Raw genomic sequence first — 27,091 nt, 5'->3', positions numbered from 1 at the left:
AGACTTTAAAACAAAGACCACTACAAGAGACAAAGAAAGACATTATATAATGATCAAGGGATCAATTCATGAAGGAGATATAACAATTGTAAATATATATGTACCCAACACAGGAGCACCTAAATACATACAGCAAATATTAACAGACACACAGACAGAAACACACTAATAGTAGGAGACTTTAACACCCTACTCACAACAATGGACAGATCATCCAGACAGAAGATCAGTAAGGAGATACTGGCCTTAAACTACACATTAGATCAGATGGACTTTATATATAACATTCTTTATAAATATATACATACACATACACACACATAAACATTCCATCCAAAAGCAGCAGAATATACATTCTTTTCAAGAGCAAATGGAATTCTGTAGGAAAGTTCATATGCTAGGCAACAAAACAAGTCTCAGTAAATTTAAAAGACTGAAATCATATCAAGCATTCTTTTCCAACCACAATGCTGAGACTAGAAATCAACTACAAGAAAAAAATTGCAAAAACACACAGATGGAGGCTAAACAATATGTTACTAAACAACAAATGAATCACTGAAGAAATCAAAGAGGAAATAAAACAAAAATCTGGAGACAAATGAAAATGAAAGTACAGCAACCCAAAATCTATGGGCAGTAGCGAAACAATTCTAAGAGGGAAGTTTAGATACAAGCCTATCTCATGAAACTAGAAAAATCTCAAATACAACCTAACCTTACACTTAAAAGAACCACAAAAAGAAGAACAAAAAGCCAAAAGTCAGAAGAATCTGTAGGCTGTGTTCATATACATTCATGTGTACACACGTACACACAGTCTTAAAGATTTATGGAAACTCTGAAATTCACAGTCCTATAATGAAAATTATCATGACTTAAATGTAAGCCATTTCTATCTAGATATACATACATATTATGAAAAGAATACCACAATCAAACTAATTAACACATCCATCATCTCACACAGTTACTATCTTTACTATATCTTTTGTGGTGGGAATACGTAAGATTCACTACCTTAGCAAATTTCAAGTATATAATACAGTATTTTTAACTATAGTAACCATACTGTAGATCTCCAGATCTTATTCATCTTACAACTGACTATTTGTACTCTTTGATCAATGTCTTCCCATCCCATGCCCTGCCCTCCACCACTCATCACCACCTAGCACCCTTCTACTTTCTGCTTCTATGAGTTTGACTTTTTTAGATTCCACATACAAGTGAGATCACACATATTTGTCTTTTGTGTCTGGCTTATTCACCTAGCATAAGGTCCTCCACGTTCATCCATGTCATCACAAACAGGAGGATTTCCTTTTTTAGGGCTGAATAATACTCCACTGAATATATACAACACATTTTTCTTATCCTTTTGTCTGTTGACAGACATTTAGATTATTTTTATACAGTGGGTGTTGTGAATAATGCTGCAATGAACATGGGAGTACAGATATCCATCCATCCAAAAGTATGATTGGTGAGTCATGTGGTAATTAACCTCCATTATGTTTTCCATAATGGCTGTACCAATTTACATCCCCACCAACAGTGTATAATGGGTCCCTTTTCTCTACATCTTCACCAAACACTTGTTATCTGTTGTCTTGTTGATAATAGTCATCCTAACAAGTGTGGGGTGACATCTCTTTGTGGTTTTGATTTGTGTTTTCCTGATGATTAGTGATACTGAACACATTTTCATATACCTGTTGGACACCTGCATACCTTCTTTGAAAAATGTCTATTTAAGTCTTTTGTCTATTTTTAAATCAAGTTATTTGGGGTTTCCTTTGTTACTGAATTGTTTGCATCCCCTGTATATTTTAGATATTGATCTCTTATTAGACATATGGTTTGGTTTGCAAACACTTTTCCCCATTCTACAGGTTGCATTTTCATTTTGTTGATTGTTCCCTTTGCTGTGTGTAAGTTTTTTAGTTTGATGCAGTCCCACTTGCTTATTTTTGCTTTTGTTGCCTGTGATTCTGGTGTCAAATCCAAAAAAATCATTGCTAAGATCAAGGTCTGGGATTTTTTTCCCCTATGTTTTCTTCTAGAAGTTTTATGGTTTCAAGTCTTTTATTTAAGTCTTGAATCCACTTGAGTTAATTTTTGTGTATGATGTAAGTTAAGGCTTCAATTTCATTCTTTTGCATGTAGATGTTTCCTCAAAACGTTTGTTTTCCCAATACCATTTATTGAAGAGACTATCTTTTCCTTGTTATGTATTCTTGGTATCCTCGTCAAACGTTAGCTGACTGAAAATACTTAGGTTTATTTCTGGGCTCTCTATTCTGTTCTGTTGGTTGAGGTGTCTGTTTTGAAGCCAGTCCCATACTGTTTTGATTATTATAGCTTTGTAATATAGGTTGATTTCAGGAAGTTTGATGCCTCCAGCCTTGTTTGTCTTTCTCAAGACTGTTTTGACTATCTGGGGTCTTTTGTGGTCTGTGTGAATGATAGAATTTTTTTCTATTTATAAGAAAATGTCATTGCAAGTTTTCAGGGGATTGCAATGAATCTGTAGATCATTTTGAGTAGTATAGCCATTTTAACAATATTAATTCTTCTAATATATGAACACAGGATATTGCTCCATTTATTTTTGTCTTCAGTTTCTTTAATCAATGTCTTATAGTTTCCAGTGTACAGGTCTTTCACCTCCTTGGTTAGATTTATTCCTAACTATTTTACCCTTTACAATGCTATTGTAAATGAGATTTGTTTTTCATATAGTTTGCTACTAGTGTATCAAAATGCAAGTGATTTTTTCATGCGATTGTGTCTCCTGCAACTATAATGTATTCATTTATCAGTTCTAACATTATTTTCGTGGCGTTAGGATTTCCACATATAAAATTGTCATCTGCAGAGACAAGTTTCTTTCTTTCCTATTTGAATGTATTTTATTTCTCTTTCTTGAGTAACTGCTCTGGCTTAGACTTCCAGCACTTTAATGAACAGAAGTGGAGAGAATGAGCATCCTTGTTTTGTTTCTAACATTAGAGGAAAAGGTTACAGATTTTCAGCATTAAGTATGATGTTGGCTGTGGCCTTTTCATATGTAGCTTTTATTATGTTGAGACATTCCTTCTATATCTAATTTGTTGGGCGTTTTTATCATGAAAGGATGGCGAATTTTGTTAAATGCTTTTTCTGAATGTATGATATGATTTTTATCCTTCATCCTGTAATGTGGTGTGTATCATTTGCATATATCGAACCATCCTTGCATTCCAGGGATAAATGTCATTTGATAATGCAGTATGACCCTTTTAATGTGCTGTTGAATTCAGTTTGCTTATATTTTGTTGAGGATTTTTGCAGCTATGTTCATCAGGGATATTGTCCTATAATTTTTTTTTTCTTGTAGTGTCCTCATCTGGCTTTGGTATGAGGGTAAAACTAGCCTCAAAATTAAGTCTGGACGTGTTCCCTCCTTTCCAATTTTGTGGAAGAGTTTGAATAGAACTGGCATTAAGATTTCTTTAAATGTTTGGTAGAATTCACCCGGGAAGCTATCTGTTCACGGGTTTTTCTCTGTTAGGAGGTTTTTTATTACTACTTCAATTTCCTTATTCATTATGGGTCTGTTCAGATTTTCTATTTCTTCTTGATTCTATCTTGGTCAGTTTGTATGCTTTCAGAAATGTATCCATTTCTTCCAGGTTATCCAATTATGGTATATAATTGTTAACAGTAGTCTCTTATGATCCTTTGTATCTTTATGGTATCAGCTATAATGTTTCCTCTTTCACTTACAGCTTTATTTTTGAGTCATTGCTCTTTTCTCTTGGTTAGCCTAGCTAAAGATAATTTTATCTTTTTGAAAAACCAATTCTTAGGTCTGTTGATCTTTTCTATTGTTTTTCTAGTATCTATTTCATTTATTTCTGTTCTAACATTTATTACTTCCTTCCTTCTGTTAACTTAGGGCTAAGTTTGTTCTTCATCTAGTTCCCTGAGATGTAAAGCTAGACTGTTTGAGAACTTTATTTTTCTTAATATAGGCATTTATTGCTATAAACTCTCTCAGAATTGCTTCTGCAATTTTGGTGTGTTGTGCTTCCATTTTCCTTTGTCTCAAGATTCTTTTAAATTTCTTTTTGATTTCTTCTTTCACCCACTAGTTGGACATAAGTATGTTGTTTAATCTCCACATATTTATGAATTTTCAAATTTTCCTTCTGTTACTGACTTATAGTTTCATACCACTGAGGTCAGAAATGGTATCTGACATGACTTCAGTCTTCTTTCAGAAATTTTTAGCATTCCCAACATACGATCTATCCTGGAGAATGTTCTATGTGTCCTTCAGGAGACTGTTTATTCTGCTGTGTTAGATGAAATGTTCTTTATATGCCTGTTTGGTCCATTTAGGGTAATGTATTATTCAGTTTGGCTATTTCCTTATTGATTTTCTGTTTGGATGATCATTCTACTGTTGAAAGTGGCATAATGAAGTCCTCTACTATTATTGTATGGCTGTCTATTTCTCTCAGTTTTGTTAATATTTGCTATAAATATCTAGGTGTTCTGAATTGTGATGTATATATACTTATAATTGCTGTATCCTCTTGAATTCATTTTTAAAATCATTATATAATGACTTTGTCTCTTATGATAGATTTTGACTGAAAACCTTTTCCCATCCTGTCATTTTGCCTATGTGTGTCCTTAAAAGTTAAAATGAGTCTCTTGAAGGCACCATATTGTCAGATCTTGTTTTTTATGTTTGTTTTTTTTCCAATATCCTTCGAACTACTCTGTCATTTGATTGGAGAATTTAATCCATTTATAGTTAAAGTAATTATTAATAGGTAAGGGCTCACTGCTGTCATTTTGTTACTGTTTTATGATCATTTTGTAGTTCCTTTCTTCCTCTCTTGCTGTCCTCCTTTTTGACTTTCTGGTTTCCCTTAGTGGTATGCTTTGATTCCTTTCTCTTTATATTTAATAACTACTAGAGGTTTTTTGTGTTTACCATGGGGGCTTACATAGACATCTTATAGCTGTAAGACATTTTATAGCTGTAACAGTTTATTTTAAGCTGATAACAACTTAACTTCAACAACATACAAAGAGTGTAGACATTTTACTTTTCCCTACCTTCTGGGTTTTATGTTTTGATGTCACAATTTACATCTTTTTATACTGTGTATGTAATAACAAATTACTGTAGCTTTAGCTATTTTAAATTTTTTAACTTTCATGCCAGAGTTAAAGGTGATTTATCTACCACCATTACAGTGTTAAGAGTATTCTGAATTTGACTATATATTTACCTTTACCAGTAAGTTTTATACAGTTGACCCTTGAACAACATGGGGGTTAGGGGTGTCAACCTTTCATGCAGTGAAAAATCCACCTATAATTTTACAGTCAGCCCTCTATATCCACAGTTCTGCATTTGTGGATTCAACTAACTGTGGATCATTTAGTACCGCATTACTTAGTGAAAAAAAATCCATATATAAGTGGACTCAAGCAGTTCAAACTTGCATTGTTCAAGAGTTATGCTTTCATATGTTTTCATGTAGTTACTTAGTATCCTTTTCTTTTAACTTGAAGAAATCCCTTTAGTATTTTGTCTAAGGTAGGTCTAGTGGTGACGATTTCCCTCAGCTTTTGTTTGTTGGATAGTGTCTTTATTGCTCCTTCACTTCTGAAGGACAACTTTGCCAGGTACAGTACTCTTGGTTGGCACTTTTTTTTTCCTTTCATTCTTTGAATATATCATCCCACTTCCTCCTGGTCTGCAAGGTTTCTACTGACAAATGTAGGATAGCCTTATCAGGATTTCCTTGAATTGCTTTTCTCTTGCTGTTCTCAAAATTTTCTCTTTGTCTTTGACTTCTGACAATTTGATTATATACTGTGTCTCAAGTAATATTCTTTGGATTTACCTTCCTTGGAGACTTTTAAACTTCATGAATTTAAAAATCCATATCCTTACCATAATTTAGGATGTTTCCAGTCATTATTTCTTTAAATAAGCTTTCTGCTCTTTTTCTTTTTCTTCATCTTCTGGAACTCCTATAATGCATATATTCATTCACTTGATGACATCCCATAGGTCCTGTATGCTTCAATTTTTTTTTTTTCCTTTTTGTTCCTCTAATTAGCTATTTTCTAATGATCTATCTTTCAGTTTGTTATTTCTTTATCCTGTCTGGTCATGTCTTCCTTTGACGCTCCCTATTAAGTTTTTCTTTTCAGTTCAATCATTGTATTCTGAAGCTCCAGGAGTTCTGTTTTGTTCTTTTTTGATGGGTTTTACTTTTTCATTACATTTCTCTTTTTGTTCATGTATAGTTTTCTTGATTTCATTTTGTTGATTATTTGTGTTCTCTTGTATCTCACTGAGCTTCTTTAAGATGATTATTTTGAATTCTTTCTCAGGCAATGTTTAGATCTCCATTTCTTTGGGGTAAGTTATTAGAGCTTTATTAGTTTCCTTTGGCAGTGTCCCGAGGAAGTGTCCCAGTGTCATGTTTGTTTGCCTGACTCTTTGTATTCTGTGTAGCCTCGTGTTGGTGTATGTGAATTTGAAAGAGTAAACACCTCTTCCTGGTTCTGAGGACTTGTTTTGGCAGGTAAAGACCTTATCCTGTCAGGTCCATGGGCTGATGATTCTGTCTCTGAGGCTGGAGTTGAGTGGGGTTGGAGCTGTGTCACGTAGCTGCTGCTGGGTCTGCTGGAGTATCCATGTCGGTGGGCCTGTTACCAGGGCCTTGGGTGGATGTGGATCCTATCCTGGGTGGATAGGACTGCTTTCAGGACCTTGGTCAGCAGGGCTAGAGCTGGGACAAGAGTTCACTTCAGGGTCTTCAGTTGGGTCCATAGATGGTGGGCTTGTTATCAGGTGTGTGTTTGGGTATAGCTCCTGCTGGGTCTATTGAGTCAGAGGGCTGCTTTCAGGTCCATGGTTGAGGCCAAGGTCTGCAGGTCTGCCCCTAGGGGCATGGATGGGTGTCTCTCCCAAATGCTCCCTGGGTGGGCGGGACTGCTCCCTGACTGAGGCTGGGAGGGGCTGGAGACTAGTCACAAGGCTGCTTCAGGATCTGAGGCTGGACTAAGATCACTGGACCTGCCTCTGGGGGCACAGACAGGTGTCTCCTGGTGCATTCCTGCGCAGGCAGGACTGCTTCTGAACCATGACTGAGAGAGGCTGGAGCTGGGTCACAGGCAGTTTCAGGGTCCACAGCTGAGACCAAGGTCAGCAGGCCTGTTACCCAAGGCATGTGTGTGTGCGGCTCCTCCCCAGTCCCTTGGCAGATGTTGCTCATGGCAGGGTCACAGCAAAACAGGACTGCAGTGAGTCCACAGGGGAATGGCAGTGTTTTCAGGTCTGTAGCCAGGACCAAGGTTGGTGAGCCTCCTACCTGGGCATAGACCTGCCTTCTCAAGTCAAGCCTTTAGGTCCTGGGCTCCACTTGGGCTTTGCAACCTCCTACCTGTTCCCAGAACTCCCACAAAAGCACTTTTATCTGTGGATGGCTGCCAATGGTTGGTGCGGCAGGGAGGTGTGATGGGATACCTCCTATTCCACTGTCTTGCTTATGTCATTTTCTCGGTTGTGTGGTTTCTATAGCTGTATGAGCCATTTTCAAACTTAAAAAAAATCTTATTTTGATAGTCTGATGTAGTAGGGTAAAAGACTTAAAAACAACTCTGTGCAGTTCTGAGAATTAACCAGTAATCAACTTAATTTTTATATTGCTATGAAATATTGGTATTTTAATCAAACACATACAAAAGCTTAATTGTTTTCCAAAATCCCCATGAATAAAATGGGAATCAAGCACTTAGGTGTGATTCCTCTTAATCAGTTTAGTATGGATCTTTCTCAGCACAAACGAGAATCTATCCCAGATTTCAACTGCATGAAGCCAAATACAATGTGAATAATGACAATTCAGGTCTAAAGGAATCCGTGAAGGAGACCACATACAAGCAAATCAAATTTTCGAAATGCTGCCTTGGAGTAACCGCATAAGTTCATGGGAACACCCAACCTTCTACAGCCTAAATTTCTAGAGAGCAATTACTAAAAATAATCAGAATTTTAGACTAGCAAAGAAAAATACTGCCATGGTTCCAACTTTTAAAATTAAAAAATTTATGATTCCTTCACTATTTAAACCAGACTATGAGTACTTTTTCTGTCTCTGTCTCTCTCTCTCTCTCTCAATATGTATTTCAATCAGTAGACGCCATTCTTGGCATTTGCTCTCTGAATGAGTTTCCAGCACCATTTCGGATAATCAGTAGGTAAGCCTAACAATTACAGCCTGAATAAAAACAACTAAATAGAAAAATGGCATGGCCACCTGGTGTCACTCACCTCCCCACGCAGTGGCACCTCCTGAAGGTGGTGGTGGTGCTGGTGCCGCGGCTGCGGCCGCCCCTCCGGAGAAGTCTGGCTGGAGGTCCAGGAGATCACTAGATGGTTTAGAAGTGCTGAACGGGAAACATAATTTTGAAGTCAGCTTTTGAAATTTTATAATGTGAAGATGCTTTTTTAAATACGGAAAACGTCACAGGTTTTGGGTATTTTAAATCCAATAAGAGAATAATATTTTGGGAAGTACAGCAGTATGGCATATGTTCTTCTATACCAGGAGCTGGCAGACTGCGTTTGCCAAGGGCCAGATGCTAGTAAGTATTTTACGCTTGTGGGCTAGACAGTCTCTGTCACTCCTTGACTCTGCCAATGCAGCATGAAAGATATAGGTGACATATGAGACAATATGTAAACAAATGAATATGCCACTGTTCCAGAGATTTATTTACAAAAACAGATGGTGGGCTAGATTTGATCTATGGGCCATAGTTGGCCAACTTTTGCTCCACAGACAACAAAGTTAAACCATACTTCAAGCAACAGGTCACTCATATCGTAGAACAGAATTAAAAGGGAAAACCCAAATGCCCCAAAGTAGGGAGAAATGTTGAACATGTTAGGTCCATGAGGTAGCACTTGAAACACTGGTAATAAGGACTGTGACAAAAGGAAACATACTCCAAATCTTAAAGGTAAGAGAATGATTGGTGATTTTTTCCTTTTCTTTATTTTCTAAAGTTTTCTTTTTCTTTTTGTATGGTAAATCATTCTTGTCTTGAGAAGAATTTATTTATAAACCAAAGAATCCTAAAATAAATCTTCACTAATGTATCTGTTTTTCTAAGTTAAACTACAATATATCAAGTTTGCCTAGCAGAGGCCTCCCCTAAAAATATTTCCATATTTTTTACACTTATTCAGCTGGGGCTGTGCTTTTCAAAGCTCCCGTGCCTGCAGACGTTCCAAGGAGGAGTCTAGAGCTTTGCTGTTCAAAGTGCTGTCTCCTCACCAGCAGCATCCCGGGGCCTTGTCAGGAATGCAATTCCAAGACCTCTGCACCTTGCCTAATGTTCATTTCATAAATACAGCTGTTCTAAGAGCCAGAATAGGGACTTATTAAGACCTGAATCAATGCTTTTACAAGAAGCAATTTATCGCACTACAGAGGCAGAAAGGATCTGGTTTGACCAAGCCTGTGATTAAAAAAGCAGAATTAAGCCAGTAGAGGGGAACCTACATAGTTAACATGGGAACCTTATGTGGATCTATTGTTCAGTTCACAACTCAAGCCTCCAAACAAGGCATTCATCATCAGTGTCACAGATACTACAAAATGGGACTAGATTCCTCTCAAGGCTAAAAAACCAAAGAATTAACCTAAAATCATTATCTGAAGAAGCTTCTATGAGTTGGGGGCTTCATTTTAGGCAGCCTGGAGATTTTACAGGATGCACGGTCACTCTACCTTTCTCATTACTGTTCTGACCTTTAGGTGCTATAAAAGCAATTAGGAACATCCTACCACCAGAGTCTGTGCTCCTCATACACACCAGGTAACTGGCCTACAACTGCAAGTTTTATTTTATTCTATTTTATTTTTTTATTTAAAATTTTTTTAAACATTCAAAAATTTTCTATTCGATTTGATTCAATTCTATAGCACTTTAAGACACCCTTTAATTTCACACCAGAAGAAACTGATTTTAGAAACCCTTTCCACGACATCTGATTTCAGAAGAACCTGAAATGTGTGCACCATTCTTCTACTTCCTTCCCCAAATGTGTGAGCAACAAGGTGATTTCTACAGCTTAGGTCTATCTTATGCTTTGAGAGGTACAATCCTACGAAAGTGTTGTAAGTGTAGAAGATCTTACCTTGTGGACCTGAAAATAAACCCTACCCCCAAATCACACGCTTACTAGGACTCCATTTCATTTTGTGAAATCATCTGGGCTCAGTACATAAAACAAAAACCTCATCAACACACTAACAAACAGTTCACTGCATTGTCATTAACTAACCTGACCGGGACAGCCACAGATGCAGTTGCAAACAAATCAACCGGTGGGGATGTGTCGATCGTTTTAGCTGGTGTAGAGTTAGGAGATGTAACAGTTGTGGCTGGAGAAGACTGAAAAGGAAGACGCACAACATGCTCTGGTCAAACGTGGATTTGCAGGACACAAAGCAACAGGGCTTCTGCTGTGCAGACCCACCAGCAATTTCTTGGTAACTCCTCATGGGAGGAAAAAACTCAGGAAAATTTGAAATTGAGACTTGTAATAAATAATCAATATTGGACAAAACATGTTTCAAAATTTAAAAGTTACATGTCATTAATGCAAAATTATGGAAAAACAAATTTGGTCTAACATGGCAGTGACTTCTATGCATGTATTAAAAATCAAAGCCAAACATATTTCCTAAACATAAAATTAGTGGGAAAGATCTTGCTAACTGCTGAAAATTAAAAAAAAAAAATCAATTGTAATGACTGCAAAACCCAGGCCATTTTTTTCTTTTCTATATCCTAAAAAGACTTCATGTAACATCTTCTCAGGTGCCTTAAATATGTAGAAATCTGACTTACAAATAGTCCACGGGTGGCAGAGAATGATTCACAAACAAGATTGAAGTCACTGACAGCTTGATGATATCCCATCACTAATGTGACACAGATAAAACTTAAAAAGTGAAATAAAATTTAACACTTACTGTCTCGGACAGTTTTAAGAAGAGGACTTAATAGTCAGCTAAAATATTAAAAAATAAATCACTTGTTTAGCAACTACCCTAATTCTGCTTTCTTCTACTTGGTATATTTAATTAGCTACATAGTCACAAAAGAAAGATGAATGGAACATCTCAAACCAGTGCACCAATATTTAGTTCTTCAAGTGGAAATGAGACGTAACAGAAAGCAAAGTGCACGAAGACCAAGATCAGGCAAGGGCCATGAGACACTGCTGTGACAGGACATCTAATTTCAAGTAGACTAAACTTAGAGGAAGTTTTAAAAAGAATAAGTTAAGAAAAAGGACTGAGGAGATAAGAACTGTATAGGCTTTTCCAGACTTAGATAGTATTTGCTTGATAGCTATTGGGCAAAGAACATAACTAATCAAGGAGTCAAAATTCAATACATACACAAGTGCCGAGCATTCAGCACTTCAAGAAAGAGAAATCTGGGAGCAGAATGGATACTGTTGCTCAGAAAACATCAACTCAAGCTTTGTTCTTCAACCAAAAATTCAAATTTTCCAAATGTAATGTGAAAGATTATCAAGAGAACAGAAAGAACTAACAAAAATTAATTTGCATGTCATCCATTGTGAACACTGATAACTCTGAAAAAAATCAGTGGGTTATTTTTTTTATACCAATATATGCAAATAAGCTTGGAAAGTGATGTTTATGAAACTAGCAATGAATCTACCACATAAATGCAGAAATGAAGGTCTTGGCCCATTAAAAACTGCCTTGTAGCAATAAACTCTGAAGAGATAAGAAAGGTAGGAAAACAGAACCAAAATAATCCTGACATTACACAAAGAAAAAGTCAGAATTTGATTTGGCCAAATGTAGAAGCAGACCTTCCCAAAGGATGCCCCATAATTTTACCACATTCTACTCAGCAGTTGTATGTTGGAATTTTCCCACAGATAGAATGATTTTAAACCTGGCTTTGTATTAGAATCACCAAGGAGCTTAGGTTGTTTGTTTGTTTTATTTGATTGTTTGAGCTCCCCGAGGGATTCTTAGGCAGAATACTGGCACAGCGCAGGGTGCCTGGAATATCCTGTGCAATCATAATATCCTTCATGTCTGTGATAATGGTAATTATACAATAGAAATTTGGCAAAGAGGAAAGAGCACATTTATTTCACTTTTTTGCCTGAAAAATACAACAGCAAATGTGATCTACCAACCTACAGCAGTACATACTCTTGTCACTGAAAACCCTAATCCTGTCCTTTAAGATACTAAAGAGGACAGAGGGAGGTGATGGAGTTATGACAGTAATTACGGTAGGCTGTCTGAAAGGCGTGCTTGTGAGGATACCTAAGGACCATTAGTTTCTCTACCATCAAAACACACAATGTTATGTGCCTTATTCATCCCACAGGGCTGTGATTCAGAGTACGTGAAAGTGCTCTGTAACTAGTAAAATGTTACACTGATACATTTGTTTTCAGGTGTAATATAAGTGTATGAACATTCTCCTATTTAAAAACATTTAGTCCAAATAAGGGACTAAGAAGACACTGTATAGTACATTGGACTGAGAAACTAATATAAAGGAGAATATATAAAGACTTACCTTATCTTTCCTCAAAAATTTAAAAATAAAATGACCATATGATTCAGCAGCCCCACTTCCAGGTGCACACCCAAAAGGACGGCCGGCAGGGACTCAAATAGGTATTGGTACACCGTGTTCACAAACAGTGTTCTTTACAACAGCCAAAAGGTGGAAGTGACCCAAGTGACCATCGAGGCCTCGACGGATGGATGAACAAAGTGTGCTGTATGCCCAGAATGGAATATTATTCACAGGTAAAAAGGAAGGAAATTTCTGACATACGCTACAACATGGATGAACCTGGAAGATACTACGCTAAGTAAAATCAGCCACTCACAGGAGGAAAGATACTCAATGATTCCACTTATCTGAGGCACCTAGAATAGTCAGATTTATTGAGACAGAAAGTAGAATGGTGGCTGCCAGGAGCTGGGGGTGGTGATGCTGGTGGAGGGTGGGGAGTTGCTGTCTAAAGGGCACCAAGTTTCAGTCTGGGAAGATGATAAAAGTTCTCTAAATGGATGATAGTGATGGTTGCCCAACAATGTGAATGAACTTAATGCCACAGAACTGTACAATCAAAAGTTGTTAAAATGGTCAAAAGAAAACAAAAACAAACTTACCTTACTTAATGGAGAGGGAGCACCAGATCTAAAAGGCAACCAAAAAAAATGAAAACTGAATATACATGAAGACATTTGTAGAAGCATTTAAGCTTGATGTTTGGTCAAGCATTAAATTGTTTATACACAGACTTTTTAAGCAGTGGATAGACTATTTTTTAAAAATAATTTTTAGCTTTTACTCAATTTTGACACCTGCTCCCAGTGTTCCCCATCCACTTAGTTTCTAGTGCTGGGAATTATTAAATTCAAAACCTTTTCTGCATCTCCAGTCACTCAGTTCTTCGAGTTGATCTTTACGTGCCTATGTCCATTGGAAATAAACTGTTCAAACTGGAATTTTAAAAACTTTACCAAGACATGGGAAAAATGATGCTTTATGGAATTGAAAAAAACCCTCTGGTATCATTTTCAACAGGTAGTAAACTCATTAACGTTAAAAAACATGGTAGTTCATTTAATCGTAATTGTGAAATATAAAAGGAACACTAGAATTCAAAAAAAAAAAAATCCTTACAAGCCCCATGCTTGAATTGTGTCTCAGCTTCCGTATGCAACCCTCTAGAGTGTTTTTTTTTTTCATGGCTGTAATTGAAAACTATCTATGAAAAATATCCCCCATATCCTGTTAGAACTTGGAAGCTTGAAAAAGAACAGTAATCTCAGTGCTTGTTTCTAAGGGAGTGAGGAAAAATCAGGAAGGAATTTTTTTTTTTTCAGTTAGATGACTAGTAGCACTGACTATTGTGTATCATTTCTCGCAAAATGCTTCAGAAACAACTGCCTAAACAGCTTAGATTTTACTAACCAGAGCTGGTGGGAAACGATTTAATAATAAACAAAAGTGAAGGGAAAAAAATGTTTCAGTAAGAAACCTATCGTCGGGGTCTTACAGGACAGCAGGGATGGCTTGATGGCTTTCTACTCAACTACAGAGAAAATATCACATGTGGCAGCAGTAAAATGAAATTAGAGATTTAGTACCTGGAGTTTTGTATAATCTCACAAATTTTTGTTTCATTGGCTACAGCAAAAGAAATTTTACAATATTATATGTCAGATTAACACCTTTTAGGTTCAACTTCATGTGCAAACACATGCCTGCCATTTCTTGTTTAAATTTAGCTTTTACTAAAAATGAAGATGAAAGCAAGGGCTCACAGAGAGTTTTGTTATATAATGAAAGACAGAAGCCTAGGGGTAGAACTTGATTAGGTTAGGTGTAGTCTGGCTGTTCTCTTCAGAGAAACATATCCTATGAAGAAAAGGATATATGTTCATCTATATTGCTCTCAAGGATCTATTGAAGTAAGTGGAATCATAGTTTTCTCTGTATCCCAGAAACTTAGGAACCTAAAAATCTAGTATAGCATAAGACTAAAAATTCCCTAATGAATTTCTGGCTAAATAATTTCTCCACCCCCACCATTTTTTTTCTCTTTATATATGCAGAAAAGGAAGGGAGTTAAGTCTAAACAAAAATCCCCCCCCCCCCCAAATAGCCTTAACTTTGTAAAGGAAACCGAGAAGCCATCTGACATGGTCACTTTCTAATAATGAGTTCACTAAATTAATTTGTTTATCTCTCAAGGGATTCTCATGAACCAATTCTTAGTGGGACATACTAATATGGAAAAGAGAACTGAGGATGAACAAGAACTTTTTGAACTATATTTCCAAACTAATACATAAAAGTTCCTAGTATAGTCTATACTCTGTAGCAAAATAGAGTGAAAAAAGAATTTCTCTACCTGCTATTAAAGAATATCATGCTCAGACCTAAGTACGGAATATTATAACTGGTACAAGAATCAGTCTGCCTAGCTCTTGAACCCCCATGAACACTACTACTAAATGACACTTGTAGTTAACCTGTAGATTAATTAAGCAAACAAATGAATTCTTCTATTGATTCTGTCCAGCTGTCACCCCCCCCTTACCTTACTGTATCTCTTTTGTCTGTTTAGTTATCTGTCTTCTGTACTAGATGCTAAATTCTTTGAAGGAAGGGAACCCATCCCATTGTTTCTATCCCCCTAGCACTTTACAACAGCACTTGGCATTTTGTGCCCACTGAAATATATTTTGGTATTATCTGAATTTTAAAATGAAAATACTACCTTTATGTAATCTTTGTGTAAAAAATGAATTAACCAAACATCTTAAAAATTATTTCGGGTGATGTTAAACTGTCAGGATGGATGACTTCTGTTCCCATGGACCAGATCCAGGTTTTGCCATGCTTTCATCAAAAAGGTAGAACCAGAGGTGCTCCCCTTGGGGCCATAGCTTTAAAAAGCATCATTCATCACTGATTAAAGTCTGAGGGCTCTGAGGCTCAGAGAGGTAAATAACTTGCCAAAGTCTCATCATTCTTTAATGGTGGATTGCAGACTCTGGTCCAAGTCTGTCTGAAGCCCAGGGCTTGTTCACGTCTCACCTTTGAGCCTGTCCTGACGATAACACAGATGAGCCCAGGGCACCTATTCTTCACTTATATATTGCTTTTTTTAATCTGCTCCTCAGTTGATTTCCTACCCTACCACAGGTCATCTGCCCCTTGTAAAAGAAAATGCTACCATCTTTTATCTATAGATAATGACATTAATTTAAGACCAATAGTTATTTGAATTTTAATAATTTCAGCTAGGGAAATCTAGTATGTAGTGAACCATGTTGGGAAACACAAAGAATAACTGTAATTTTAAGACAATGTATGATCCATAGTAATCTATCAGAAATTCTGTAAAATGCTACAAACAAATCCATGGCTTTTTACGAAGAACACAGAAAAGGTTTACTTCCAAGATGTAATAAGCTATCAAAATACGAAGTTTTGTTATTTCTTATTCACAACAAATTTAACCCCTATACAGTTTTGGTTATAAAAGTTAGCCAGAAAAATAAACAAACAAAACACAGATGTGAAAAACCTATTTATGTGTTCCAAATTATTTTAGTTACAATAAACTGATCTTGAGTTTCTTGCACCCTCAATGCTTAGTAAACCCACATGTAAAAACAAACTTAGTTGCTCTCTTTTGTTCTGTGGAATTATAGAAACAGACAATATGCAAAGGCCTATCAGTACTGCATAGAATTTTAAAAATGAGTACCAGTGGATATAAGGCACTAAATATGAAAGGCATTCACATTTTTAGTGGACATTGGAAAATGCTTCATTTTATGCATTTACTTGACTTAAAGGTTAGAACAGTTTTATACTGCTACTAGAAGACAAAACAACTTTAAGTAATGAATTTTCTTTATAACATTGCCTTTTGACACTTCTGCCATGTGCCACAGGGAAATCTTTTGTTTACTAAACAAATGAAAAAATTTTTGATTTCTAAAATTTAAGAGGAATACGTATATATACACATCTAAGAGAGACTGTTAGTCTTCATCTAGGAAGACCAAAATAAAGTAAAACCATTTATGCCAGTCACCTTGGGAGATAAATTTTAAAAGTATAATGAAAGAACACAGATGTGTAAAATGGGCAGAACCAGTTTTAAATGTTCTAAATTTTAAAAAGTGTGGAATCTTAGGAGTGTTTTTTGCATTTTTCGTAATTACCAAATGCAAAAAAGTCACTCAATATAGTACTCACCCTTCACTTAAGTTCCCAGGTAAGCACAAATATACAAAGGAGAAAAGTTAACTACTGTAGTTCATTTATTTGAAAAATAGGGAATAAGCAAAAAACAAGTTCATATGTGGTCTCAGCCAATTCAGAAAAGAAATCCGATAAGCATAAAATGATTTTAAAGGCGAGAGGAAAATTATGCTCAGCAAAAGGTAATTCCAAACAGAATTAAGTTACTTTACCACTCTTAGAAATGTAACGAAGTGTCCATAGCTAAGCAGTCCAAAAATAGCTTGCGGCAGCCACTAGAGGGCGAGTTTAGATGTGAAGTTAGGGCTAAGGAAATCCACTCTAGAAGGTGGCTTCCCACATGACTGCAGCACTGGCAGATTTAACGAGGGCAAAGGGTGGATCTGTGCAGGGTGTGGGGACCTGAGGGGAAAGAGTGCAGAGAAGCTGACTTTCATGAATGCACATCCCACGTGGCCCAACGAAGAGGCTCTAACTCAGGGAGATGCACGTTTCCTTAGCTAAAGGGATCTTCCTGCCACAAGAGCAGGGACATTTCTCCTTTGGCTCAAATCCTAGGCAACTTATCTGACCTCCCAGACACTGTAATATCGCGGAGCTGGGAGGCAGCAATTTCTGGAAGTGGGCACCTTCTATTGTGACGTAATATATGCTCACATCTTTCTTAGTTGACATCAGTCTACACACAAGAGTCTGCTCGTCCATGGCCACACTGAAGCGGGGGCAGACCTTGGGTTCTGGTACAACCTTGCCAGAGCCTCTGAGGGGTCCTGCTGTCCATCACTTCAAACACCTCTGCGGCAACCACCTGAGCAAGTCCCACACCGGTGCTTAACATCGAAAACTTAAACGACATGCAAACATTTTTATACCAACTTAGGAGAGATGACAGAAATAACCCCTAGGTGATGAAACAACAAGCAAAAAATGACATCAAGACATGACACTGTAGATTCTGGGAGAACTCTCAGAGAAAAGAAAGCAGAAAGGAGGTGCGTGTTGATGGCTGTATCACCAGTAAAATCCAAGACCAGCCTATACAGCCCTGCAATGAACATTTGATAGGTTGTCTCTGCCACTTTCTGCTGTCAATCTAAACAGAATCAACAAAGCTGGGATCACCAACAAAAACAGATTTCATATTGACTCTGTGGAGAGAGCCACATTAAGTTTTTAGGTAGAGATAATTAAGTATAAAATAATCCTTGAACTCAAAGAAAATCTAGTTAAACCACATGCGTTGGGGGAAAGGGGAGACATAACACAGTGCAGGGCACGATTAAGGAAGGCTTCTCTAGATGGCCCTCCCAGGATGTGAAAGATGTACACGGGCAGAGACACGGAGGGCAGGCATCTGAGATCAGCAGAAGCAGTCTGAGCAAAACACAGAGACCGGAAAGCACCAGGTCGGGTGAACAGACAAGCGTGACACCGGCTGGAGGGAAGAACAGAAACGGAACCTGGACATGTTTTACATACAATGAGGAGAAAGAGTCAAACATCTAAGTGACCAAACACAAAAGCTGAAAATCTAGCAAAACTACACTTAACTGCTGCTTGATTGCTACTCTGTCTATAAAAAGATCTCAGAGTGAAATTTCAGCGGAGTGCCACAACCAAGGGTCCAAGTGGGGAGAGTCTGGAGTCCAGACGACCACACCTGAAGGCTTTGTTTTTTCACAGCGGGGTTGGTGCCCTAACAGAGTGTTTAAGATTGCGTGAGAGACTGTTTTCACTCGTGCCCAAAGGAGAGGGCCTCAATTTCTAGACATGAGCAACTCCTTTTCTGTGTATTGTAAATCCCTTCTGAGGGCAGGTAAATAACTCAGCAAGTTCAGTCAACACAGGTACAAACTACGACTTGCTGCCTTAGCCCGCAGATAGGCTGTAGACAGGTCACCTCTACACGGGATCAGGCTGTCACAAGTCAAGGAGGAAGGAAGGGGGTTTTGAGGGAACTCAGACGAATTACAATAAAGCACATCCTTAAACTGTAGTAGCACAAGAAAACTCATTTTATAAAGAATGACTATAGGATTTTCCATCTTATTTAGTATATACAACTAATGCGTACTTGTTTCCAGGTTTCTTTCCTTCTAATGTATTTAGATGCTGTTCAAGGGTCTCCATAAGACTGCTGGGAGCCTACAATAAGAAAGTAAGAAATGAATGTCTGTGTTGCTTTCTTTCAAAATAAATACACTGGAACATCACTGTAACTTTGCATGGTGGAGGTCTGTGGGTGCACCCCAACACATATGGAGATAACTTCATTCCAGCTTCTTTGGGTATTTAAGTATTTAAATTCCATGGAATCTCAGACAGGCCCATTTTACACAGACTTAACTTCTCTGCATAACAAACAGTGTTACAGCGTGGTTTCAGTGTAGAGATACATCAGATAAACTTTTTCTAAGATATTACTTAAATGCAGTAAACGTAATTAAATCAAGTTCATCATATGTTTCCATAAGATCACAGTGAAAAAAGCAGAAATATTTGTATCCAAGTCAAAAATATACATGTCCAAATACAAACTTACAGAAATATGAAAATACAGTAAAATTTCACTTATCCACATTTGACTTAAATATTAGGGACGATTACTACTTTATTAAAAAAGGGCGGGGTGAGAGTTGTGGGGGAAAAATATAACTTTAACAGTCAACCATAATTAAGATTTTCTTATTATTGAGCTATTTAATATATATATAATTTTATATATAATAAACTAACTTCAGCAAATATTACTAATGTTATAATAAGACTACTATGTATTGGCAAATTTAATATATTTCAACTCTTTTATTAAGAAGTATCTGAATGTTTGTTTTATAATAACATTTTAGACAAATATAAAGTGATGGTATTTTACTGTATGTTAGGAGAAATAATAGGCTCATATAAATATTCCACCCCATCTATTCCTCAAGCATTAGAAGTTTAATTTCATCTTTATTAAATAATCTTTACCCAAATTAGACCTTAACAGCAGCGTAGGCATTCAAAGACTAGCATAACATTTATAGACGCATTTAATTCTGACAACTGTTCTTTATATAATATAAAATTAATTTTGAAGGATTTTAAAGTAACTATGCTAACTGCTAAAACTGCTCAAGGAATTAAAAAAAATCATATAACTGTACATTTTACATTGCACCTATAATGACAAATGAAAATAAAATTCTTATTAAAATTTTTAATTCTGAAAGTCCAGGACATTTAATGTTCACTTTCATTTCAGTAACAGACTCATAAACTGCCTTAACAATAATGTTTATTATATATGTAATTATGTGATTATTATCAGGGTGAATGTGAGCCAAATATAAATTAGTAAATGAGCAAAAAATAATTTAAAATACAGTTATAATAATACCATATGCATAATTTTAAAAGGGCTACAGGTGACCACACTTGTATTTATAGCGCATTTTCTAACCTAGAGGTAGAAAGGGACAGCCCTATGAGCATTATATAAAAAGTTATGGACTACAGAGTATAAAAAAAATAATTATCAGGGGATATAACAAATTTTAAGTATAAAAATTAGAATTTTAAAATATATCTTAGGTAAAAGTGGACTTACTCAGCAAATTCCAGTAAACTACAACTAAAGTCTACTTCTAAGTTTTGAAAAATAAATTTTTAAGAGATAAAGGAAATTTTGCTCCATAGAACAAGTAATAAACTATAAAGATGTGCTCATTTAATAAAGAGAATGTGTATTGTAACCTTAAAAGGAAGAAGAAAATAGAAATGACTTCACAATTCTTAGATGAATTCACACCTGCTAACTTTAAAACTGTCATGCTAATTGTCATAATAATTATAATTGTCAGAATAATGGAACCTAGGAGGTCTGGGCATATAACTTTAAACTTTTCATATTCCCATTCTTTTCATTGGGATCACAGTAAGAAAAAATATATATCAAACCACAGAACCTCTCTCCAGTAGAAGCCATGGAAGACCTAGGCCCTCTGTCTACTAAACGCAATGTAAAAGAAATGCGATTCTGTGCTAACTCTGTTAAAAAATGCTATTTATAATTGCAAAGTAGAGAACAATATGGGATAACAAAAAAGAGGCCATATTTTTCCCTACATAGTTTCTTACTTATCTAAACTAAAAGACCTAAAACTAGGATGATAGTTTGCAATCTCATTCTTTTTGTAAAGTTTCTTAATAATTTAAGAAAAAATGAAAAATAATGTAGTAGTCACAAAAATCACAATAGTTGAAAGAAACTGGACCAAGAACAAAGACTACAAAACTGACTTTGTCTTTAAGGGGAGTTAATTTTGCAATGCATTGAACATAAAATTAACTTGAGAGAATTTTATCTTAGAGGTTTAAAAATGCGCCACCATTGATACCTCTTATAAGGACATGCAAAATCTAACAGAAATAAACTCCTCAAATGTTGCTGGAGGGAAAAAAGTTACTTTGATAGTAAAATTTGAGAATCCAGAAATATCAGCCTTCTTCTCAACTGTATCTAGGGCACTGAGCACATCCTGACAAGCACAGAACACAATAAATAAAAACTGTCCCAAATTTCCAAGGGGCCAAACTTGGAGAATGCCTCTGCTGTTATAAAAGGAGCTTAAGGTTAACAAAGTAGAGTTAGCAATATCTTTAGTTATTTATTTTAAATAATGCCAAAGTCAATAGACCAATCAGATGGAAATACCAACCCAAAGAACAAGAGTCAGCCTATGAAAGCTAATAAATGACAGTGATAGATTACGGTTACCGAGTCGTCAGTGGTACAGCCTTTAAAAGGAGACTTTTCTTTACCAGTAGTTTTCAGGTCAACCAGAATTCCTGACATCAAAACCTGAGATGTTTTTCATAAATGGAGATATATTAAATGTGGAATGCACACACACACACACACACACACACACACACACACACACACACACACACACACACACACACAAACCAAACAGGAAATAATATTTTGGAAATCCTTTTTTTGGAATCAACTCATAGTTGATTGTGAGTACAGGATCAAAAAGGAACCACAATTCAGATGCTTTAGATTCTAAAGCATCACTAAAACCAAATGAAAAAAAAAAGTCAAAAGATCATTTGAAATTTTAATCATCAGATCTAAGACACCACTGGAAAGTGCTGAGGAGAAATATTACAGTTCTGGTAGCATATTCACTTCTTACCCAGTAAAGTATTTCTGAATATTTTTAAAAAATTTCAATGATATTTATAAGTCATTTAAAATGCAGTTAAGGTGATAACTGGATAAAATCAAATAAATATGATAAAATCATACGCACAATTTTAAAAGGGCTACAGATGACCACAGCACTGGTATTTATTGCACATTTTCTAACCTAAAAGATATTCATTCAGTTCCTCTGTTTCATCTTGCTGCAAGAGGAATTCTAATATTTTTCAGTTAGGAGCAGCCTATCTCTACTCCTAGTCAACAGGTGGCCCTTCAGGTCCCCATCCCCTCTTCAGTCCTCTTCCTTGTTGGGTATTTTGTTCATTGTCACAGCTAGATTCAGTGGCTGTGGCGGCCACAGAGAAGCCTGACAGAGAGCAGAACCTAGTCTCGGATCTCAAGCTGAGTCCACACAACCTGGCATTTCTGACTCATCTTCAGATTAACCCTGGTCCAACATTATCTGAAGGACTAACCCTAGAACAGCTCACTGTCCAGCTCAGCACTGATTGGATTGTCGCAGTGGGTCTAAATCCCCAACTCAATTACAAGTCTCCATTAGACCTGTGGAAGGGGCTCTAAATAAAAATTAGGGAGTATGTTCATTAGCTCTATTGCTCACGATCCCAAGAGGAATCAAAATTAGGTTACTTATTAAGACATTTCAGAAGCACACAATATTCTTGAATTGAGATTTAAACACACACTGGAGAAATGAACTAGAGAATTTTTAAATTTTTTATGAGGAGGTTAATTTAAAAGTAAATCTTTCAATACTGAAATTTATGTGGCTCTTAAGGCCATCACAAAAGCAGAGGATATAGAGTTACCCTTCTAATGAATCTCTACCACAGAAGAGCTTTCTATTGGACCCAGAGCAAGATTTATCTTCTTTAAGGATGGGTCTCTGTTCCCCAAATTATGATAACACAGAATATACATCATTATATGCAATACTGTATCTCTGGACTTGCTAAGAGAAGATAATATAAATTATAATGAGGATTACAGGACCATTAAAAATTAAACCCAAATATGTAAATCCTTCTTTCAATGAAGTACTGTAATTTTCCAATTTTAAAAACAAAAAGGTATTTAAGTATTCCTTTAAATGTTTCCTTGTTTCCCTTCAGACTCTACCCAAACGGAGACAAATGAGGACTTATTTTCTATCTTTTTTTCGTTCTTTTAGAAAAGTTTTTATTATTATTATTTTTAACAGAGGTACTCGGGATTGAACTGAGAACCTCAAGCATGCTAAACTTGTGCTCTACCACTGGGCTATTACCCTCCCGCCAAGGACCTATTTTCTTAACTGCCAGCCTAACAACATATCTAGTTTTACCGCCACTCCATAGTGAAAGCAGTCTATACAACTGAAATAAAGATGATTTACCATTTTCAAAAGCTGTTCACTGACTTAAGTATTTAAATATCTACTTTTTTTAGGTTAACAATGTATTATTTATCTGGGTTATTTTTAAAAAGTGCAATGTAAATGTTTATTATAATTAAATAATTTAAAATCAAAGCACACTGATTTTCTTTGCTTTTTATTACAGCATTACAAAATTCATAAATATTTATCTAATAAAGAGATTTTTAATAATCCTATGCACATTTAATTTTTAGCTATATCCAGGATGACACTCTTATTTAGGTATGTACCTGATCTCAAAGCAGCAAAAATATTTTGAACCAATATTCTGTCTATTAGAAGGTGCTATCTCCCAACTTTTAAACCAAAAAATACAATGCCATCATGTTCTAAACTGTTCTGTGAATCTCATTTATGAAGAATTCTTGGTATTTAACTGGCCTTTGAATAATGTAATTACAGAGACCATTCCTTTGGGTTTCTCTAATCTTTAATAAAAATTTAAGGTTAACATTATTTAAATATGGAAACATTTTAAGGGATTATAACGATAGTAAATTATTAAACACATTTTGATACTATTTAAAAGCGGGTAATCTTTCATTATGACAATTTTATTCAATTACAGTAACTTTTTTTTTTTTTATTTACAAAGATAGAAAACCCATAGATTCATTAGTGGTATCTACAGCAGCTCTACGTGTGTTTTCTGTCATCTGTCCTAGAACATGTTAGGGACAGAAACTGACCATAACAGACTGACGAGTTAATTAAATAAAAACAGCCCCTGCCATTTATGAGAAAGGTCACACAGCAATTCTGCACGTGTGACTGATCTTGATTCTGTATCTGAGGAGCCGTACAATGTGCCCTGTCGACAGATAAAAGGATCGATAAGGAAGCACTACTATTATTTTGGCTCTCTAGATCGTCCCCAGAAAACCTCTCATCTACCACTACTACCTTTTACAAAAAAGGTTCATTTGTGTATAGAAATTCCTTCACTTGAGAGGGGAGACAAGAATCAGTGTAGCAGGACTGTGACAGCAGGATCCTCCCCATTCACGCCCCTCCTCCACGCCTGGGACACGCTGAAAACCAGGAGAAGCAGCAGGAAGACCAGTTCAAACGCTCTTACTAGATGCCCACGAATAGTCACTTCTCATGGGGAAAGCACTTTATAACCAGTATTCAAGGCCTCCTTGTGATTCAAGTTTAAGAATGAAAAAATGAGCTCAATAAGTAAATTCAGTTGCCTTTAAAGAAGAAACTACTTTTATAAGAGTAGGAAAGTCTTTGTATTACCTCCAGAAATGTATTCAATAGCTAGAAAAAATAAGCTTGAATGATTCCCAGGAAAGGTGATTGGTCTACCTTCAAAATGCATTAAAGCTTACAAGACTCTGTCTTAGGTCAGAACATTTACGGTAAACTATGGTGTAATAATTTCATGCATACTAAATTTTTCGCTCAGAGAATTACTTACCTGTGTGAGGTCAGGAATGTCACCTTTATCAATGCCAACTTGCTGTGGATTTAAAAAAAAGTTACTTAATAGGATATTTAAAATTAATTTCTTTACATTTATAGATCACTAAGAGAATGGGTTAAAACCACAGCTCAATCATGGTGTAAAATAATTGTTATTACACATACCAATCTCAATTTGAATATATGCTCTTTCTATAGTTTTCCACTCAACCTAAGAGCAATGATTTTGGTAACAGAGTTATACATAACAAATGTACAGAACTTTGCTAGAAGCCAAAAAAAGAATTAATTTCTTAATTGAAGTGTGAATGGTTTTCTCCATGGTTAACAGCAGCTAAAAATTAAAAAATTTAAAAAAAAAATGCTTAGACTAAATTTACATTGTTAATTATACCCAGGGAAGGTTCATTTAATTTTAGTAACTTGCTCAGGGTGTAGTTTCCACACTTCCTCATATAGAGAGAACCATTTTGTTAGCTTCTTAACGTACCCTTCCAGAGTTTCTTTATGAATATCCAAGGAAATAGGAAGTAGGTAAATACATATTTATGTCCACATTATTATACAATAATAGTGTATTACATACAGTGGGATTATACTTTCATTTAACAATATATTTTAGAGCTATATCCATGTTAATACACAGAGTTCTCTCATCTTTTAAACAGCTTCCTTGCCCTGTGACGCAACAAGTCACCCATCAATGAACATTTAAGCTGCTTCCAATCGCTGGCCATTGTGAGCAGTGCTGCACGCATCATGTTGCACCTGTGTGGACACGTCCGCAGGACACTTTGAAGAAGTAGAATTGCTAGCCAAAAGCGTATGTGAATTTTTACTTTGGGCAGCTTGGGGAAGGAAAGGAGGGGAGGGAGGGGCAGAAAAAGAGAGAACTAACAAGAACAGGAACATGGGAATACATTAATAGAGGTGAATAAATGAGAGCATATAGGTATTCACTTCACAACTGTATCAATTCTCTTGTAGGTTTGAAAAATCACTTAAAATAAAAAGTTGGGGAAAATACAAATCATAACTTCAATTTGCTCTTTTTTTTTAATATAAATGATAAGATTGAGGCTCAAAGAAACAAAGAGGATTAACCCAAGACTATCTCTGAGAAATGAAGTGATTCAACTGTGATGATGGAAACGTGGAAGGAAATACATGAAGTGTGAGTGCTGGGCTCCTACAGAGACAATCAGGCAAACTGCAGAGTGGAAAACCCATTTGTGTGTCAAATGCTGAGCTAACTTCTTTCCTTTGCCTTTTCTGTATCTACAGCTGGGTTTCTCAGCCTAGGCACTGCTGCCCTTTGGGGATGATAATCCTTTGTTGGGGGCTGTCTTGAGTGCATGGTAGGAAGTCAGCAGCATCCTTGGTCTTTACCCATTGGGTGCCAGCAGTCCTCTCCCTCCTCGAGTGTGACAATCAAAAATACCTCCAGATATTGTCCCCTGGGGAAGAAAGGGGAGCAAAACTGCCCGCTGTAAAGAACCACTAGTGTAGAGCCCCGGTCCTTATCCCTCTGTATGTCTCAGGCTGGAGATTCCTCCCAGAAGTATAATCGTTATCTGCTAATGACTGAAGTCTGGCTTTAGGGACGTCCTGATGCTTCCCTAAACTCACTTCTGTTATTTCAGATTATGGAAATTATAAACTAAGGCAATTCATTCTGTTTATTTCCGTATTTTAATACCTCTTGAGATGATCCATTAAAATATTATTATGAATGAAGTATTTTTGAAATTAAAGCATAACGGATCCTTAATATTGGAATCAACTTGGTAAAAAGTGATGTGTTTCTATTAAATGGATAATTCTGTAAAAGACAAAATTTAGGTGTTCTTTCTTTACACTGCTATTTTTACTGTCTTGAACCACAATGAAGTTGGAGGATGGAGCTGAAGTGTGAATGTATCACAGAGATCTCATCACTCTCTGTCTGCAAGTATTCTGGGAGACATAGCTCCTACGACTTGGTATTTACCTTAGAATAGCAAACTAAGAATAACTTAGCTCTGTAAAAGGGAAGCGCGTTTAGCAGAAATGCCTATTACCTGCAGAGTAACCCTCTTACAAGCTTTCAGTTGTCTGTTTTAGTAGACTTCAGTATTAGAATT

At 36.2% G+C, this 27,091-nt stretch overlaps 1 protein-coding gene across 8 annotated transcripts in view; it reads right to left on the bottom strand.

The window, feature by feature from the left end:
• SNAP91 (synaptosome associated protein 91) overlaps positions 1-27,091 on the bottom strand; it is a 128,257-nt gene that overhangs the window by 44,496 nt on the left and 56,670 nt on the right. For all 8 annotated transcript variants that reach the window (XM_074368670.1, XM_074368675.1, XM_074368669.1 and 5 more), the window contains exons 9-13: positions 24,964-25,005; positions 18,977-19,047; positions 13,284-13,311; positions 10,379-10,488; positions 8,357-8,472 (exon numbers count right to left, since the gene is read on the bottom strand). In XM_074368670.1, the coding sequence (XP_074224771.1) occupies positions 8,357-8,472; positions 10,379-10,488; positions 13,284-13,311; positions 18,977-19,047; positions 24,964-25,005 (367 nt within the window). The remainder of the gene's footprint in view (positions 1-8,356; positions 8,473-10,378; positions 10,489-13,283; positions 13,312-18,976; positions 19,048-24,963; positions 25,006-27,091) is intronic.

Source organism: Camelus bactrianus, chromosome 8 (genome assembly GCF_048773025.1).
Source record: "Camelus bactrianus isolate YW-2024 breed Bactrian camel chromosome 8, ASM4877302v1, whole genome shotgun sequence".
NCBI classification, from domain to species: domain Eukaryota; kingdom Metazoa; phylum Chordata; class Mammalia; order Artiodactyla; family Camelidae; genus Camelus; species Camelus bactrianus.
Note: the sequence above shows the minus strand (reverse complement) of the source record. Positions and strands in the feature narration are given on the sequence as shown.